This window comes from Scatophagus argus, chromosome 23, assembly GCF_020382885.2.
Source record: "Scatophagus argus isolate fScaArg1 chromosome 23, fScaArg1.pri, whole genome shotgun sequence".
NCBI classification, from domain to species: domain Eukaryota; kingdom Metazoa; phylum Chordata; class Actinopteri; family Scatophagidae; genus Scatophagus; species Scatophagus argus.
The window spans coordinates 8,964,514-8,984,575 of record NC_058515.1 but is presented as its reverse complement, the minus strand read 5'-3'; the positions used below and the strand labels follow the sequence as shown (position 1 = coordinate 8,984,575).

The window sequence follows — 20,062 nt, the reverse complement described above, 5'->3', positions numbered from 1 at the left end:
AGCTAATGCTGCATTTCATTTGGTCTGTTGGTATGACTTCAGAGAGAGTTAGCGAGTAAGGGAGGAAGTCGGTGAACGTGACTGAACTAAACGTTATTAAAACATTACCTTCTCCATGAACATTTCTACCTGATAGATTTTCTGCAGAAATAGTTGTTTCACAATAGAGACAACAACTCCTACGCAATTTGCATTTGTTTTGTTTTTATTGAGAGACCCCTAGTGGCAGGAACTATACACTGTGCATTTAACATTACTACAAAATAAGGTAGTTAGATATTGATATGCTCCTGAGCGTTAGAAGTTAGGCTCCCACACTAGGTAGTAAGCTAGTCCTCATGCTAACGATCAAAGTTTACATTTGAGCAGGTAAAGACACTGTTTAATCAATTCCATATGCTTTTGCAGTCTTGGCTTTTCGAAATGCTGGAAAATTGCCCAGCGTTATGATTCTTATTACAGCTCGGCGCGCCTGGCTAGTTACAGTGGAAGCAATGATTATACAGTCGCTGTTCTCGGGACAATTGGTTTAAAGAAATGAAACGAGAGGAATCTGCTTCAGATAACCGATCCTCACCTGTAGTGCACCTCCACCATCACCTGTGCGACCGCCACCTCCACCCTGTCTCTCTAGCCACTCCACCTATCCACTGGCCACTCTCCTCACTCCACTCCTCCTCTTCTTCTTTCCACAGATGAGCTCACAGTGCCTGCTCTATATCCCAGCAGCCCAGACGTGTGGGCGTCATACCCGCTGTACCCGGCGGAGCTGTCGCCGGCCCTCCCACCCGCTTTCACCTACCCTTCCTCGCTCCACGCTCAGGTAACCGGCCAACCCATCCCCTGTTCATCCCCAGCACCACCACCAGCACCACCCCACCTCGACCGCTGCCTGTCACCTCTTCCTGAGCCGACAAACGCCGTCTGCCGTCATCCCTGAAATCACTGTCTGTTCCATCCCACAGATGCCCCTCAGAGCACACACCACCCACTCTCTCCCATTTTCATATTTACAGATCTACTTAATAGCTTCCATCTCTACGCCTGTTGGTTGAGTGTGTATTGTTTTGAAGTCAAGTGGGTAGTGTGGATGTGATAACTTATTTTTCTTACAGTCAGGCCAACTCGTGTTGGCTTTGTTTGTTTATTTATCAGACTATGGGATCAGGAAGCTCTTACTATTCTTGCTAATAAATCAGTGTTTTTTTTTTTATCTGTTTGTTAATCAGTTTCTTTTTAACACTTAAAATATCAACAACACATGGTAGCTTGTAACTGCTATTTCTAAAATATTGTTCATCTGTTATGAGTGCTCTCCATGAAAGCAGGATGTGGGTCAGGAATTTGATATGTTGAATTTGTTTATTGATAGTGAAATTGGTGATGTTATAAATATTTAACTCGCAGGGTGCAGCCCATTTTTGCAGATATGTAATGCTGTCTTATCCTTCTATCCAAGAGGAGCTGCTCCCTGATCCCATTAACTTCCAGGAATCAAACTAAATTAAACTAAACTTACAGCTCACTATTCCCTTAAACCGCATGCACGGACACAAGAAAAGGGTTTCACTGACTTTTAAGTGCTCCAAGTAGGAAAAATAACAATGTTTGCTGAGAAAATAGCTATTCCCTCAATTCAAAATGGTCGAGGCTGAGTAGCCGGTTCATGCTGACTGCAACCACTCACAAGCTTTCAGTCTTTGGGGAAAAAATGAATAAATTTTCCCCCAAAGCGGAACTTTTTATTTAAGCACCCAAGGTTCCTTCTTAGGTCTTTTAATCTTCATATATTTATATATTGTCCTCAATAATTTCAGATACATAATCAGCACAATAATCTGAACGTCAAAAAGCTTGTGTCAAAGCACAAAGTTGTCACAGTTTGAAGATTCTGTGAACCATTCATAACATTTATTTATTTATCTCTCTGGCATCATCCATAAAACTTAAAACTTGAGTTGTTTGAAAGGTTTACATCATCGTTTGACCATCACTAAGTCCATTAATTAAATTCCTCTTTTTCAGCCAACCGTGATCCAGTTTATTGAGATCTTCTAATCTGCACAGCTCCACTGCGAGTTCACACAAGAATTCATTATTGATCTCTTGAAATTCTTCTCATGGAGCCTGTTTGGTGCTCGCTGACCCCGATAAGATCTCAGTGTTAGACGTGCTGTTTCTAAATTTTTGTTTGTAATTTCTCAGTACTTTGCTGTATTTTAAGCTCAAAATGTCTTTTATCTTTGCCAGAGAGCATATAGAGCATATTTCAATGTATAATGCAGATACTAAGGCTTATTTAAGTATAAGGGCCCCTAGCAAATGTTCTAAAGCTGAAGCTCAGATGATGTCAGAATTTGAAATGAGTTGAATCTGCTTAACTGGCGTTTTTCCTTATGCACTGGATGTGTGAGCATACAACGCATAACGCATGGAAAGAGACTCTGGCTTTGTGATTTCTGCAGGGGCGTTGTGGGTTATGGTAGCATCTCACAGCTTCTTCTGACCCAGAGCAAATGCTGATGAGAAACATAAAGAAATGTATAAAAATACACCTGCAAAACTAAATGATCAAACCTAATTTATGCTAACATGAGCTCAGCTTTCTGGCTCCCTGGTTCATCAGCTGCTGTCATCTTTCCTTCTGAGAGTACAGTAATGTTATTAGATTGCTGGTATCGACTGGGCCGTTCTCAAAGCAGTTGTGCCTCAGAAAAGCAATATGCCTCTTTGTTGTGTGACATCCTGTGAATTTCATTTAAGCTAAAGGACATGATTGTGCGAGTTTAGGTGGAAATACATGACATGTGACAATTAAATATTTTGAAGGCAATCAAAAGTGGACTAAGTTTGAGTTAAAGGAGAATTTTCGGAAAATTCACTTTCATCTCTCACGCCACACTGATGTCTGCATCGAGATTATGCAGCTAATTTAGCTTTTAGCTTAGCTTAGCATAAAGATTGGAAACAAGGAGAAATAGCTAGCTGCCTCTGCACCTTGCCTTGAAAATCAAACCATATATTTTTTTGTTTCAGTGGCTTTTGTATGGATTAAACACTTGAATTACATTGTGTTAATTAATGATCTTTAGTAGTTTTTTTTTTTTTTTTTTGCTTTGTACGGAGGCAATTGTCCCCCATATTTTATTGCTAAGCTAAGCTAACAGACTGTATATTTTACTGTGCAGATATTAGAACTTTCATTTCATCATCATTTCAACAAGACAGCAAATAATTTCTCAAAAATTCCCTGAGGTTACAGGATTTCACCAAAAGTAGTCAATAATATAAAGTTTACATTGAAGTTTGTATGAACACAAGTCGTACACAGTCATATCATCTGTATGTATGTGTGTGATTTATGCTGACATGTGTGTGATCATGTGTGTTTAGATTCGTTGGCTCCCACCTGCAGATGGAACTCCTCAGGGATGGAAGTCCAGGCAGTTCTGCTGAAGTATGTGTGAGTAACCACACACACATACACACACACATGACCCTACCATGACAAAGATGTGTACATTGTGCTATGCCGTGAAAATACTTCAGTAAATGTTATGACACTTTGTTTAAACAAGTGCAGAGATACTCCTAAACATGTGAGAGGAATATCGCAGCTCCGTGCATGCATGAAGCGAGCACCGTCTTCATGCCCCCGAACCTCACATGAGAAAAACATCCATCCAGCTAACTGCCAGACAAACCAGCTAATTAGTCACGTTTCTGCCAGACATAAAACACACTAACACAAAACAAATTAGACTTTTAGAAGTAAATGCAGGAGTGTAAAACCCAGTGGGTCAATGAAACCACAACTGCTCCTCGCACATCATCATAAGAGATGAAAGCCGCTATTTCAAGGGGAACTCCATTATTTTCCCCACTCAGGTCACAGGGTACAGAGGGTCGACTTTTTTCATTGATGTGATGCTTGATCTCACGCATCAAAGGCAGCAAGTCAAACAGAATATACAACAAGTTCCAGTGCGTTTTAATAAAACAGACGAGGTAGAGCTCAGCAAATATGACTAAAATGCTAATGTAAGCTGCCTTGATAGGTAATGTTCTGATAGCTTGTCGTGACTATAATAAAAATCAGTACATTCACTGAAGTGTGGTGCTTGAGCATAGTTTTGAGTGCTTGAGTATTTCTATTTCACAATTCAGAAGGCAGTACTGTATTTAATACACTAGATGTAACAGCTGTAGTTGGTAGCAGTTCCATTTGTTGCTGATACTTCTGTCCTTCATCACAGAGTTTTTGCATTTCTACTGTAACCTGTATTAATAGTTTTTTGAGCTGCTTGGATGCAGCACAACAAGCTGTGAACACGAGTTTGACGCACCATCACCTCATGATGTCGTTACGAATGGAGACATGGAGCAACATTAACATTCATTTGGAGTTGATCTTTAAAAGTTTGATATTCACTACATTCCCTTTTAGCTTTGTTTTAATCTTTGCTTACTTTTGAATTAAACATGTTGCTCTTTAGCTGCTCGTAGTTAACCAGGCCAGAAAACTCAAATAATGAGCTGTAAGGGTATTGATTAGTGCAGCTTTATGTAAATGATCCGAGTATTTCTTTCACTATATGATTTCAGGGCTAAATCACCTCTTTACACTGAAATGGTTATTCATTAAGATTATACACGCTGCATAGTTTGTTGTGGAGGGTCAGAGGGAACTTATTGGTTCTGCGCACAAGAAGGACGCCTGATGTTTATTGTACTTGTGTGTGAGGGGAATGTTTATTACTCTGTGCTCAATTTAACTTTGCTATAATAAACACTGAATGGTGTCCTATAATAATGTTTGTTCTGTACAAAGAATATTAGGGCATATTTGTCATTTAGTCAACCCCAGACAGGATGAAATAATGTTTTTAATTTAAAAGACAGTTTTGGCATTTCCGCATTATGACAAGCACACAGTGGAGAATTATAAAGAAGACGGAAGCGGAGGATGCGATGCGCCAAAAGGTCATAAATGTGGAATATGCACCATGAACTGCTGAGTTACCTGGGTACTGCCGAAAGGGCCATTTTTATGAATCTTTATTAAAAAATGATTAGCATGGGGCTTTAGTTGAAATAAACTACAGAGGAATCAATTATAGTGGAGCTGCAGACAGTACACAGTGGCTTGCAATAAGTGCCTTGATAAGTACATGAGTCAACTATAACCATGCATGAGGCACACAGCACATGCGCTTCGCTCTCTGGTTCAAACTAAACGCTGTTGTGCTTGCAGAAGAAGAAAACCACAAAGCACAACAAATCCCTTGCTTGCCTGTGTATCTGTTGGGCTGACTGTGTTTGTGTGTGTGCGTGTGTGCGTGCACTCGGCGCCAGTCACACTGTCACCAGTACCCTCCTTCCATCGTCTCGGGACAGGAAGAAACATGTTCACCCGACCCCTTAGGGAGCGAGCGGGGAGGGGGTGGGTGGGTCGCGATGGTAGCACGGAGGCTAACATTCATCAAGCTGTTGATTGGTGATAGTCCTCGACAGTTTCTTTGTAACTTTGTGTCATAGGTGACTTGTCTATTTTCAGTGAAACATACTGCAAGAAAAAGAAAAGCAGATGGAGTTAATTTGATGTTTTCAGGCTTTTAGGGATTTTGTCTCTGTCAGGGGGGGTAGAAAAAGGGAGGAAGGTAGTGGGGGAGGGAGGGGCTTGGAGGAAATAATTACTCCTCTATCAAACCAGGAGGAAGTCATTTGGCCGGTCAGGCTGCCCCAGTGGATATTAGCCCCTCAGTGAAACAACAACACCCCCACATCCGGCTCACAGTGGAGGGTGAACTAAAGCCGAGACATCCAGTCAAAAAATTGTGATAATTATAGGTGGCTGCAGCAGATATATGCAACACACTGAAATTATGTAGCGTGCAGCTTACATGTCTAATCGTAAGGCAAGCACACACAACAGTATGAAAGGAAAAGATTCAGTTCCTGTTCACTGTTTTTTCTTCAGTATTTTTTTTTTTTTTTTTCATGTTTTCTGTTTTTGTCATCCAGGTTTTGGTGCATGATTTCTGCTGCTATCACAGTATCAGTTAGGTGAAACAAATTTTGTCAGCAGCTTTCACGTCTTTCCAAAACCAATGACCTTGTTACTCTGGAAAATCACCGGCCTCAGTGTGGACGGTTTTCTTTGGAACATCTTATCAACAAAAGAAATAGGACAACTGCTCACAGTGATGTCTGTGGATTGTCTAGAATATTGTGTACACAGTTTCTGGAAAGAGAAGCTGCTGTTGATTTAGGTGCCTTTTTTTATGTGAGCACTGATTCCATGCATGGACTGTGCTGGAGAAGACATCGCAGACACAGATACAGAAAGATAGACATGATATAGAAAAGTATTGGGACACACCTCTTTATTATTGAGTTCACGTGTGGTATGGGGCCGATTTTGTATGGGGTTGGGCTCGGCCCCTTGCTTCAAGTGAAGGGAAATCTTAATGCTTGAGCATACCAAGATATTTTGGACTGGAACGGAGATTGTGATCCAGTCCTTTTTGGCCAACATCAGTGCCTGACCTGCTTGAATGGGCAAAACTTCCCAGAGAAACACTCCAGAATCGTCTGGAAAGCCTTCCCAGAGGGAGTGGAAGCTGTTATAGCTGCCGTCCACGTATTTAGAATGCAATGTCATTAAAGTTCCTGTTGGTGTGATGTTCAGTTGTCCCAAAACTGTCTCAAAACCTGAACAAATTTATTCACACCTATATATCACTAGAGGTAAGTTAGACAAAACACAAACCCTGACAATGCATGTAAAGGCAGAAAACATACAAATGTATGATATCTATGATATCTATGTGTACACATAAATATCCACGCATTTTTTTCTGCAACTTCCAACCAAATTGCAATAATTTCTGTCTTTGCTGCATGTTTTCTGGCTGCCCCTTGTTCTGAATGAAGAATATCAAACGATGACAGCAACTGCTGTCTTTGAGATAACATACAGCATGAAGGCAGCAAACTCTTGTTTTCCTTTGCTGCCGTCAGACCTCTGAGATGCGCTCTTCATCATCATCATCATCGTTTAGAAGTGTAGGCCAAGTGGGAAACAAGAATTATTTTTACTTAAAATTTTATTTCCCAAAACACAGGCACTTCTTGGCCTTCCCAAACCATGTGATAACGTGACATGTGTAAAGCCAATAGAGCGTTCACACTGAGGAGATGAAACATCTTTTTTTGGTTGACCCTGTAATTTAACAGATTGCTTCACAAGAGACCTTCTCAATTCCAGGGTCCACTTTTCATCTAAATTACGTAGCACATGAGCAGGATCTGAAAGTCTGCTGTGTGATGGTGTATTGAGCTTGTTCACACTTTGAAACACATCTTCCTTATTTAAAGGACGAAAAATCTAATGATACTCTCTCTTGCAGCCATAATTTTAAAGAAACTTCCCACAGTAAACTGTCAGTGTTGAGTTAGCCTTGTTGCTTTGTTTTGTCCCTGACATTTTCCAGCTTTTTGCAAACAAACATTCCAGCTGTACGAGAACTCGAGTTTTTTGGCCCTCATCGTCTGTTCAGTGGATACAGTCATGTATCCGGGACGTCTTGATGTGGGCTGCGAGGAGGGTGTTAACTCTTTTGTGCAATGCAGGCGGGTAGGCATAGAGCTTGTGAAACACTTTGAAACAATTTTAGCTGCACGTCAACAAGAACAAACTTGAACTGAGGTCACACAGAGAGAGGAAGAAGCTGAAGTCTGCATCGCGCTGTTATTGTACATTCTGCCTGCTGCCGACTTGATGGGTTCATGTGCATTTGAAAAGAGGCAGCGTTTGGGAATTGTTACGCATACTGAAGCTCCACAATCCTGAGGGACTTGTGGTTGGTCAGTAGTTGTCTTGGCATCTGACTTATGGGGACCACTCACGGTCAGAGCATGTGTATCAGGAAGTCTGACTGTGGGAGACTTGAATGCTTGTGTGTGTGTGTGTGCGAACAGCTGAACATGAGGTAGTGTTCAGGGATCTTTAGTCATGAATGAATTGTCCTAATCACCTGCCATCCTAGCTGTCAAAGGAAGTGCCATTTTGAAACCGTAATTTACAGCAGTGCCACATTACGTAGGTTGAAACAGGTAGCTGCCCAGTGTTGACTTTTAAAAAAAAATATATTACATTGTAAGTTTTTGTTATTTTAATACCCTTGGAGGCTTAAGCTAGTCATTCATCTGAATGTTTGTGAAGCTGAATTATATTTGACATTCACGCTCTGGCACATAGCTACATCCAAAGACAACCTAATAGTGGACATTAATGCCTAGTGAACTGGAGGGAAAGGTAATCCGGATTTTCCATTTGACAAGACATGGGGAGGGTGGGGGGTGTAGTATGTGTGTGTGTGTATACCCCTATCATGCATGCTTGTGTGTCAGCCTGAGAGAGACAAATGTGTGTGTGTCTCTGTAGTCTGGCTGCCTGCCCTGAGGTGCTTTTTGGCCAATAGCCCGACAAAAACCAGTGGTTCCTGTGCGATGTTGGACTAACTCCCACTGGAGAGCTGAGGGCCAGCTGGGGCCCCTTCTAATAAGGAAGTGGGACTTAATTCCTTCACCCCCCACTGACATATGACACACACACACACACAGGCATACTGTATAGCTACGCTGTGGCTTCGTCCCCTGCACCGGGTCTCAGGAGCTAGATACACGTCAGCAGCTGTGTTCATCACCACCCTGCCCCGGCAGCTATTGCTGGTATGTGAGAAACACAGCCAGGGCCTAAAGGCTTTTCTCCAGATTAAAGAGGCTTCAGACAGGGCTCTTTTTCATGGCTCTGCTATGCAGGTAGAAATCTTACAGGGCCAGGGTGTGTTTGTAAGTTTTAGCACATGATTTACAAATCGAGTGTACTTTACATTTTCCCTGACTGTGTTTGAGTACGGGCTACGCAGTAATGCATTTTTTGATGTATTGACATGAAAATCAAACTGTTGAAACGGACTCGGTGTACAGTTATCCATCACCATGAACAACAGGTCTGCACTGATTTTTGTCAGCTTTGTATTGTCGTAGAGCTTGATACTGAATTTTAATGGTTGATATTACATGATATTTGAGGCGCTAAATACAACAGCACTAAAACAGAACCTTAAAGTGAAATTTGGCTGTGATACTTTTGCATTTTACAACAGATATGCATTTATACGAATCACAAACTCTACATATGTTAAATTTAAACCTATGAAGTGCCGCAGTTTAGAGCTGCAACTGGTGTTCTTTATTCATTCAAAAGAAGATGAGTCATAAGCCATTAGTTTAGTCATTAGTTGTCACTTTTTTAGTAATGGTCCCTTAAAATTGTTGGTAAAAAACTGTGACAGACTTGTGACTTGGTAGAAGAATAAACAACACACTGTTTTCTGCTGACCTCAAATATATTTTTGGTTTTTCTGTGCTACATTTTCTTGTTTGACTAGAATGAAAGCAGACTTGATGTTCGCCATGATGGATTTCAGGTCACGGGAGTCCACAAATCCATCTTCATATTACTCAGAAACGAATGCAAATCAGTCATGCCCAGAATGGAGGAAAAATAACATTCAACGGCAGCATGGTTTTCAGAGTGGTTAAGTGTGATGTCAATTATAAATAATTACTAAACTCGGTTATTGTCCTTAAACGTGGACTTTGGACGGCGGAGAGTTGGAGCAAAGGGTTGCCGGGTGTGAATTTAAGCAAGTCTACTTTCTCTTCATTTGCACCACGAGATCAATGATCACTGACAACACAGGCAGGAACATTTGCCACATGAAGCCTAGCTGAACATAAAAGACAAAGGAAACAGTGCACACATTCATGAGAAGCCGAGTCACCTCCCACATTCTCGAACTCTGCTTGTTTACCTATCTCACATTATGTGCCCGGGTCGAGTTATTGGATGTAGCACATTAAGCCAGCGAATCACTAAACCTTTTCCTAATCCACACAGACATGTTCAATGATCAACCCAATGTTTAACCTTGGTGTCTCAGCCAGAACAAATAGGGTGGTCTGGAAGTATGCGTCGCATCAGCTTAGCCAAGCGGCAGTACAGCTCATCGATTCCCTCATCCTTGATTGAACGCGCAACAGGGCATTAGGTAGGCCAGCCGTGCCCCTCCAAAAAAATAAAAATACTCTGCTTTCAGAGTGGGGAACAGTTCCCAACCCGTCCCTGTGTCTCTCTCTTCCTTTCACTTCAGGTCATGTTTGGTTTGCTAATTGTTTATTGTTCCAGAGCCCCCCCCCCAACCGAACCCAAGTTACCACGGCCTCTCCAAGAGATGTCTATTTTTGGTGATACATCTGGGCTGTGTGAGGGGGTTGGAGGGTTGACCTTTCTCTTCGGTCTGCTGTTGATGGTGGTGTGGGGGTGGGTAGTGGAGTTAAGGGTTCATGGGAGATATGGCTGTGAGGCAGAAGTTCAACATAAGTATCGAAGACCCTTGTCAGCTGATGTCCTGTTTGTCACAACTGGAGTTTGAGCTTGAAACATGTAACAAAAAATGGCAAAAAAGAGTCTTTTTAAAGAGGTGGTCAGCTGATTTTATACATCATTTGATTTTAGTGACATTATCTCTTGTGTCATCTAAGTGTCCACTTGCAGACTGCACATGTTAACAGAAAGCCTGCATTACAAACTGGCGGTGTGAAGTTTGAAAGGTGTGGGAGATCCCCAGACCAAGAGCATCTAATGAAGGATTGAATTGCATTGTGAGAAATGTAGGATCCAATTATGTAAAAACTAAAACTGTCATATTGTTGATTCTTTTTTCTTTCTTTTGAGTTCCACAACTATAAATTAGTACGGTTAAATTGGTACAGTATCCCTTTAAGGCTATACTCTGCTCAGTATGCAGAGGTACTTTGCAATGACAGTGAAAATAAGCTTTAAATGGTCCTGTCCTGTTTTTAAGCTTTTAACTCTTAAAACTATGACGACACAACGATCAAAAATCATGAATATATTTTGTTGAACAGATGCATTAATAGAAATGTCATTCAATCCAGTACAACAGAACCACAAACTACAGCCATAGTTGAATCAGAGGATAGCAAAGCCCCCGCAGAAACACCCGACCAGCACTGGTGGTGCTGCTGCAGCTTGTTCCACTTCAGTATGACTCCTCTGTCCTTTGCATCCTCAGGTTCCTGATGTGTGATGGTGGCCGTGGCCGGCTGTGACGGGCGTTGCTGATTGCCTCTCGTGTCCTATTAGAAACCAGGAGGACTGACCTGTCTCTGGAACTCGGAGCAGCGTACCGTCGGTGAGTTGATGACGTGGACTTCAGAACCACTGATCCAACAGGCGGGGACAAAAGGTGTAAATCTCACCTCGTCACCAAGGCGGTGTGCTTCTCCCTTCTGGCACAATGTCAGATTTGAACGGAAATTTGTGGAAGAAGCTGTGAAAGCCCAGTTTTTTGTGTGTATATATATATATGTGTGTGTGTGTGTGTGTGTGTGTGTGTGTGGTGGTGGTTGGAGGGGGGGGGGGGGGGGTATTGCACTGCCAAAGACATCTGCTGGAATGAATATAACCGCATCAAGCCACAGTGACAGCGTGTCAACTCTCACCTGTGTGTGTTTCAGCTTTTGCTCAACAGAAAATGCTTTGAAAACAAACCCAGAAATGCAGTTTTAGACATTTGTGGGATAAAAGCGTGTGTGGTCTTGGCATCACAAAGGCAAGTAAGAGAAATTGAGGAGAAAACAAGAAACATGTTGTTGTGCGCATGTCTGTGTTTGTGTGAGTGTGTGTCTACCTTTGTGTGTTTGAGATTTCAAGGGTGTGTGAGCGTGTTTGTGGCGTGCAAGAGCTCCACACGATCCCCCTGTGTTTTCATTAGTACACAAGGTTGGTGTGCAGTGACCATGGCACCCTCACCCCCCTTTTTTTTGCATCTCTCTCTCTCTCTCTCTCCCTCTGTCTCTCTCTGTCTCTCTCTCTCTCTCACTCTCAGGCAGCAGCAGCCTCCTCATGGGCCTCAGGACATACTAGACCCCAGCCTCCATCACACATCGAGCACCCCCACCCTCCCCAGAGTCCTTCCAACTCTTTTTTTTTATACTGTTACATACTCAAGATTTACTGACTGGCAGCGCTTTGGCTACACCTCCTCCGACACCTCCGTGAAAGGTACCAGGCATGCACGACAAAGGCGCGCACACACACACACACACCCTTTGTGCATCGCCTGTCTAAACATTAGCAGGTCTTTTGCTGTGCATTCTGTATATGCAAGTGTAAAGACAGTCCATCAAAGGAGTGAAAACACAATTTATGCAGAATCTTTGCCAGCCAGATGTATGGAAGCGTGGCTAAAGTGCTGCCGGGTAATGTTATTATATGACTATAATTATTACTATTCTGTATATCATTCATATTAATGTTATTATGATTATTAAATACATGTTGAAGCATGACTTTGCAAAAAAAAAAAAGAAAAAAACACAATGCTGTACATTTTTAGATATTTTAAAGAAATACAAAAAAGTATTTTTGTAATCAAGACGATGTTTGAAATAGTTCTTTTTGATTGGTTCATGTGCTAAAGTGTGTGAGGATCTTTGGTAAGTTTTTTTTGTTTGTTTTGTTTGTTTGTTTTTTTTTGCCCTTGCTGTTTTCTGCCATTATAAAATGGCAGTTCGCCCTGCTATACCAAAGCAGTCTTGTTGGTTTGCTCTTGTCTGTTCTACATACTGTGTGGATTTGGGTTTGCTGGCGTGTGTCTTTGCGTGGCGTCTTTACCCGACGAAGCAAACATACTGGTCCTTTGTCTGATGCGCTTTGGTTCAAACTAAGCAGTCAGTGTGAGTGAGACAAATGCACCTGATCCTGCTCGTGATGTTGCAGTTTCAGCTGTGTTGTGTGTTTCAGCAACCAGGTGTGTTGAAAGAGGCGCTGACAGGAATAAGCCATCACTGGTGAAGGTAGAGTGACCCCCGGAGACTGCAAAACATGGCAAACTGAGCCCAGCTATAATAAGGAATTTGCTCCTTCTTTGTGTAGCAGGAGGACAGCAGCACAGTATAGAGAAACAAAAGACCAAAGGCATTTTTTTTTTTTTTTACACTGGAGAGCTATCTAGGCGAGTGGAGTTATTCCATTTTTGACTGCTTTGTAGTCCTCAATCTGATTTCTTATGAAGTATGACATTATTTTTGCTGCATGTCTCTTTTGGTGTCACTCCAAAGAGCCACTTTGCATCTGAAAGGACATTCACTTTAAGCAATTTGTCTTTTTGTCTATTTTTATGGAGCCACCGTGATTCAACCTGCTTTTTTTAAATTCTGAATTTACATAGTAATGATTGGAGTGTAAAAAAAAAACCCAAAATCTTTTGTAATCTTGTGTATTCTGGGCCTGCAATAACGTCTTTGCTGTTTGACATATCATCAAGTGATATTTCTGGTATGGTACTTCAAGATATTTCTGTGACATCTTGACGCCAACATTCTGATTCATGTCGTGTTCTTACAAAAACAAACAGCAATTCTTGTACTTTTCTGATAAGGCTAAGTCACATTCGGCAGTGATGTGACAATCAAAAACTGAAGAAAAACAATCTTCCCCTCTAATGTTTATCCCAGGTGTGTACAATCATGTTGGAGTGATTGAATCATATATTCAGTGTTTGTAATGAATAATAATGATATGCACATAATATCAACTGATTTTTCTGAAGCAGTTTTTGCTTTTACAGATGTTTTGGTTTTTTTTTGGTTTTTTTTTAAGCCAAGTGTGGCACCAAATTTATTAGAACAAGTATTTATAAGGTGTGTGTGTGCGTGTGTGTTTTTATGGGTATTATGTTTTTAAAGTTCATAGAAGATGCCCATCATATAATTCATTGTAAGTATTATTGTAAGTTTAATTGTATATTCATTTGGTAATTTTCTAGAGCTTCTTTTTGTGTTTGTATCTGATATATGAATACTGTTTTACCTACATAATTCACTGTGAAATCCAGAGGAGAAACTCTTGGAACGAATGGATCTCTATGTGTTTTGCCAGCAGTACGGTACAGAAGTTCCTGCAAATTTAATATGATGATCCCTCCATTTGTCAACGAGAAATCCTCCTTTCTCGTTTCACTTATACCATGTGCGTACCTGTGTGTTCTGTGCATGTTCATGGCATGTGTGTGTTCTTTTTTTCTTTTTCCTAATGCATACAGTACTGTTAATATTTATGTACTTTAGCCGCTGTAAGGAGAAAGTGTATTTCAGTGAATTGCAGAGGTTTGTCTGTTTGAAACCAAAAAAAAAACAAAAAACAATAAGGTGATCAAAATGAGATGTTTTTATGAAAATGTTAAATGAAGACATTTCAGGCCATCTGCCATTAAAGATTGACGTTATCCCTGCTGTCACGGTGACCTTTTTTTCTTCTTTCTGATTATTATGGTGGTGGTACATCATGAAGCATGCTTTTTCTACTTAAAACTGAGCACATATGTGGTGCGGAGTCCCAAAAATGACAGCAGTTAAGAAAAAAAGTCATTGTGGTGGCTAACCATATTGAGAACTGTCCTTTTCACGTGTTCTCCTTAAAACATCCATGTTGCCAGCATGCTATCTGCCACTTTTGTCCGTTTTGGGGCTTCATATTCAAAGAGAAATACTTGATTGATGCAATTTGTCTGCACTTCAAAGTTGCATTTTACCCACAAAGAAATTCACATACATAAAACCTTTCCTCTTCCTCTCTCCCACTTGTCATTGGGTTACACCTTCCCCACCATCCCATCAAAACATGATGTGAGATCCTATAAAGTGGTTTGTGCAACAGGGGAGCTGAGGACCTCTTGCTGCCCTCTGTAAGAATAGCCCACCTAACCCAGCGGCTGCCTACTCCTGAGACAGAGGACACAACCAATTTAGTTCCTCTCTTTGCTGTCTGCACTCTCTTCTGTCTGCTCAGTCACACCAGGTGGCACGCACCAGCTTCTCACATGACACACACGCTCGTCCATGCCTTGGGGGGATTCACGCAAGATGTCAGAGCAGAGTAAAGTAGGGGATAAAAGTGCTTGTGTGTCCCGGTGTGGGGGCAAGGGCACATAATCCTCCAGATGCATGCATGCATACGCCCAACTGGCAACACTCTTTAATGCTGTTACTCCCTTTGACAAGTCCATTAAGAGGTGTTTCTTTCCTCTTTTGCTCAACCTCGTCAAGCTGCAGCCTGCCAGACCCTCGCTGAAAGCAATCTGTATTGTCTCTGCAGTGAAACGTCATAACTAAAAGGTAAAAATCTTTGGATTTATTAATGATGTGAACATCAGGGCCTGTAGTTTGTATTCATTTCCCTTTTCACTGTGTTGCAGGGCTCACTGTAGTAAAACATCAACCACAGCTTACTGTAAAAGACAACCATAGTATGCTATCATAATGCATTGTTACAAAGCCCTTGAGTTTTGGCCTGAAATGAAGTAGGTTTATGAAATATTTTTAAAAACTGTGAGTTTAACTAGTGGTTGATTTCCCATTTTTGATCTGTTATTACAGGATCCTTTTGGGCATAAGAGGGTAAAGGTCTCCTGACTAACCGAGAATCTGAAAATAAGATGTCTACAGCCGTGCTAGTTATTCTTTGGCACTGTACTGAGCTCACAGCTAATGTTAGTGTGATAGCGTGCTAACAGTGATAATGCTATAATATGCTGATGTTAACATTTATAATGTGAGGGTGGTAGCCATCCTAATTTAGTGGGTTAGCATGACAACATTTTGCTAAATACCTCCAAAAATTACGTAAATTACTTACTAAAGTTGTTTTTTTTTGGTGGGGGGTGGCAGGAAAAGCAATGGATGACTTGTAGCAAAAGGCCTTATTATTCAGACATTGTTGTCCCTTACCATTTATTGCAATTTTAATTTTGTAAAACAAAAGGTCACCTTATTGAAAAATCTTGTCTTTGTCATTGTGAAATCATCACCATTATCCTTATAATCATAACGCTTCCAAATTCAGAAAGCTGGTGAAAGTCACATCTGAACTTTTATAGTGACGTGAGTCTGAAGGCATTTAAAAGGCGTAGATACAGTATTTAGCGCTGACTAACTGGTGACTCATCATTCAGCAGCTTGCATATGTCTCGGCTAAGGTCTGCACATTCGTTGCCTGAACAATGACTGGCCAAAAGGGGGTTACGTCCTCTCGGGAAAGTGGCCCAACCGACACTCCTCACCATGTTTTTGGTGTCTGCTTTGATTGTTACTCTTATAGATAAGCTGATGACTTCAGAGTGAGTGAATCTGATTTCACAGTTGGGACAGGAGGAGATAGAGGAGTGTTTCCTTGCCGCACAGTCCTCACTCTCAGTGTTTTTTTCTGTCCACCTCTCACTACTCTTTCAATCCCGTGGGTGGGCCCCTGCTCCCTCAGTCTCACAGCAATCAAAACACAACAGGCTAACTCTCTCACTACCTTTCCTGCTTCTCACTGAGTCCATGTTGCTACAGTCTGCTCTTTGATTCCAGATGTACCGAAGTACAGAGAGATATTATTTTAATAACTTGACTTGAGATCCAGTAATTATGGAGGTGTGTGTGTCTGTCTGTACAAATAGGGTGTGTGTCATATGACAACCTAGCTGAGGATGACATCATTTTTCTCTCAGAAAATCAAGAGCTCCACAGCGCTACCCAGTGGTTATAGAAAAACATGACAGTATTCATCCACAGTGCATGACAATGCTTCCAAAATCAGTGCTGGAAAAAGTATGCAGATGGAAGCACAGTGTAAAAATATTCATTCAAAAGTAGAAGTTATATGCTAACTTGTCTTAACTATAATAACCCAATTATTACCTTTTGTAAACTATTTGAACTTCATTTGCTCTGAGTGTAAAATCTAAATTTGCAAACTAAAAATGGTAGAAGACATTTTCAGATAATTTACTGAAGTAAAAGTAACAATTTCTCCAATATAGAGGGATGGCATCCATATAAATTTCAAAAATGTTTGCTGTAAATTAGAATTCTTTTGAACTGTGTTTTGTTATCATGCATCGACTGTACATAACACTGGTACATTTTTTGACACACTAATAATGATGACCTATAGGTAAAAGAGTGAAAAATAGGTTGAATGGGTGTACAATAAAACACCTTTGCACTAACTGTAAAACTGGACATGGCTGCAGCCTTGTTAAATGTATATGTTATTTAAAAACCTAAAGTACAAAAGTCACTTTGGACTGTAGATCCAAGCACAAAGAAAGGAGGTCCACCAAATGAATTTTTCTCTAAAATCTGCAACTTCGCAGTCTGCAAGCCTCACAGCATCTGAGGGGTCTCAGAGGACTTCACTCCCCATGGTGGGTTCTGGGGCAAACTGGTGTTCAAAGCAGCCCTGCCTCTGCCAGATTAGCCTCGTGAGCAGTGGGTTTATACCTCCATGAAAGAAGGTGCCACTCAGGGCTCAGTGGGGGGGGGGCCTGCGATTGCTTGATGCTAGACATCATCTGAGGCTGTTCAGCTTTAGATGGGTGTCTGAAGGCATAACAATGTCTGTACTGTTTAAACCAGTTCTCTGTTTTCCAATACGTATTGATAATAGAAATTATTCTTACATCGTGACACAGATCTCAACTCGATTGTATGTTAGAGTCATTTCGAATTTAGTCATGATTAAAAAAAAGATGAATAAATGAAAAAATGCCAAAATATATTGACTTTTTATCTCATAAATGTCTTAGTAAGTGGATATTTTGACATACTATGAGAAATTATTTTTTTATACTTTTATACTACTTACTATTTTTTTTCTCTTCATAGCAGAAATGGGCTTTGATACCACTGATCAACACAAATACACAGCGTGACAGAAAAGTTAGGCATTCAAAATTGTAACCATTCAAGATCAGCATCAAGATTAGTACTTTATGTTCATTTGTCCTGTTTGAGGATTTGTTCTGTTAAAAACATATATTAGGATTCAGCTTTCATGCAACTGTGAAGTAAAAGTTGCCAGAGTTCGCCCTCTTGTGGTCAGAGACGCTCTGTGCATATACTCATCCTGTCATTTTTACATTGAATGAATGTCCTCATTCATGGCGTTTCAACAACCCCATCATGTGAGAAAACCTCACTTCCCCTGTGCATTTTCCTGTTTAGCTGTTCAGTCCGACTGCTGAGGAGAGCACCTAAAGTCCAGCACATGATAGCACAAGACTCTGCTGTCATCATGTGATCAGACTGCAGTCATGCTTTGCAGCAGAGGCTTTAAAGCAATGTCTGAAACCCTGTAGTAATGTGACATTTTCTCAGAATCCTTTCCTTAATCGAAACAGTGAATGTGAACTTATGAGGCTCATAAAATGTTATCACCAAGACATGACCTTTGTACTCAATTGTGATGTGATTTCACATCAATTATCTTCACTGGTCTGGTGGCAACACGACTTTTGGAACAACAGTAAAACCATTCTGATTCATTTAATACAGCACATGTTGTTTTCAAATGTCCCAAAAATAACACCACAGCAGGCTCACGTGACACACAAGACTGCTTTATTGTTGCAGAAAATATAATACATAGGAACCATTTTCTTTCCAAGGTGCATAAGTTTGCCCTCAGTTTGCCTCTACTTTGTATTGGCTTATACTCCTGTTTTCCTGCCTTCCCAGCTTACGGTGATAATTATAAAGCAATTCTGTGGTCAGCTATACCTCTCTTAAAACTCAGAAAAACAACAACTTTTTTGAGGTATATGAAGTAGAGTCCCATAAGAATACACTTACGAGAAAACCACAAATGTACGTCTTGTCATCTATATAAAAATAAAATATGAACTTCAGACTCCAGGTTACTGCTTCTTGAAAATCCTCTTAGCGTCCACTCCTTCATAGTTGTAAGTCTGCGGAGGAAAGAGAAAGATGTGTTACATTACGAAGACATTAGCTGAAATAAAACAAATGAACATATAGCACATTATCGAGTAGATGCAGCTGGACCTACTGACCTGTACGAGCTCTCCTCCCACCAGAGTTCTAGTGGTCGTCAGGACCTTGTTGTTGTCTTTCCTGGCGAATTTCCCTTTCATCATGTCACCCTCAATCTCCCACGCACCCTGGTTAAAAATATACAATCAGTGACAGAAGCTCTTTAATGCTTCTTATATTCTGTTACACCGTTTCTTTGGCACTATGTGTTTGGTCTTGTCTTGGCCTCGTTCCATCAACTACCTATCCATATCCATGGAAATTCCTCATTGATTTCATTAATGGCTTTGGTTGGTTTGGTTCGCACTTTCCCCAATAACAATGACTCCATCAGTCTTAAAAATAATATTAATAATATTTTCCCAAAACAAAGTCTCCTGTCAAACTGAAATTATGACACAGCGCCTGCTTTGTCAACTGCTGTTGGTTTAATAATGCCTGAACCACTTTATGGCACTCACCGAGAGCTCAGTGCCATCAGCCATGGTGTATTCGAATGGGACGCCCAGGGTGAAGTCCACTTCTTTGGTGCGGAAGGTGCTGGACTCTTTGATATGAAACTTGTCTCCGTTCTGCTCAATGGTGATTTTCAGGTTGTCGTGCTCTGCCAGTTTGCGCTTCATGACATTAATGCCTAAATTGTTGAAGAGGAAAAAACAAAGAAGCAGAAACATGAGGCTTGCTATGGTGGGATGAAATGAGGATTATTTAATGAAAGTTTATCTTAACTCAGCTCTTAATATGTGCAGCACCATAAACACCACAAACATACAGCCGTGTCAAAGTGTATGGAAACACATGACACTGTTACACATGGTGCCCTCATAAACTAGATCATGAGGTCAGACATAACGCACAGAATAGCTCTGAAGCACAGTATGACTTTAGCAACCCGCTAAGTGTCATCTACATATCCAGGTGCTTCCACACTCACCCATTTGTTCCATAAACTTGTCATAGTTTTCATTTCGGTCGACCTTCCAGGTTCCGTTGAACGTCATGGCTGCTGGCTGGCTGGGCTGGCGATGAAGAACTAGCAGACTGTGGGTTTGTCAATGCCCATTGGCCTCCATTTATATACGCCCTT

At 41.0% G+C, this 20,062-nt stretch overlaps 2 protein-coding genes across 5 annotated transcripts in view; one reads left to right on the top strand and one right to left on the bottom strand.

Moving 5' to 3' along the window:
* LOC124054367 (RNA-binding protein with multiple splicing-like) overlaps positions 1-14,384 on the top strand; it is a 36,465-nt gene extending 22,081 nt beyond the window's left edge. The window contains exons 6-9 of one of the 4 annotated variants that reach the window (XR_006842362.1): positions 696-823; positions 3,394-3,463; positions 11,169-11,288; positions 11,985-14,384. Coding sequence is in view for 1 of the 4 variants with exons in the window: in XM_046380258.1 (XP_046236214.1) it covers positions 696-823; positions 3,394-3,456 (191 nt within the window). In the remaining 3 variants the exon portion in view is untranslated. Of the gene's footprint in view, positions 1-695; positions 824-3,393; positions 3,464-11,168; positions 11,289-11,984 lie in introns of those variants that run through there. The other 3 variants (XR_006842364.1, XR_006842363.1, XM_046380258.1) reach the window with 3 other exon arrangements.
* Positions 14,385-18,603: 4,219 nt separating this feature from the next.
* Positions 18,604-20,062, bottom strand: LOC124054549 (fatty acid-binding protein, intestinal-like). The gene is made up of 4 exons (XM_046380701.1): positions 19,910-20,062; positions 19,437-19,609; positions 18,996-19,103; positions 18,604-18,890 (listed from the first exon to the last, which is right to left on the bottom strand). Exons 1-4 carry the CDS (start codon positions 19,974-19,976, stop codon positions 18,840-18,842), a joined length of 399 nt encoding a protein of 132 aa, XP_046236657.1. The 5' UTR covers positions 19,977-20,062; the 3' UTR covers positions 18,604-18,839.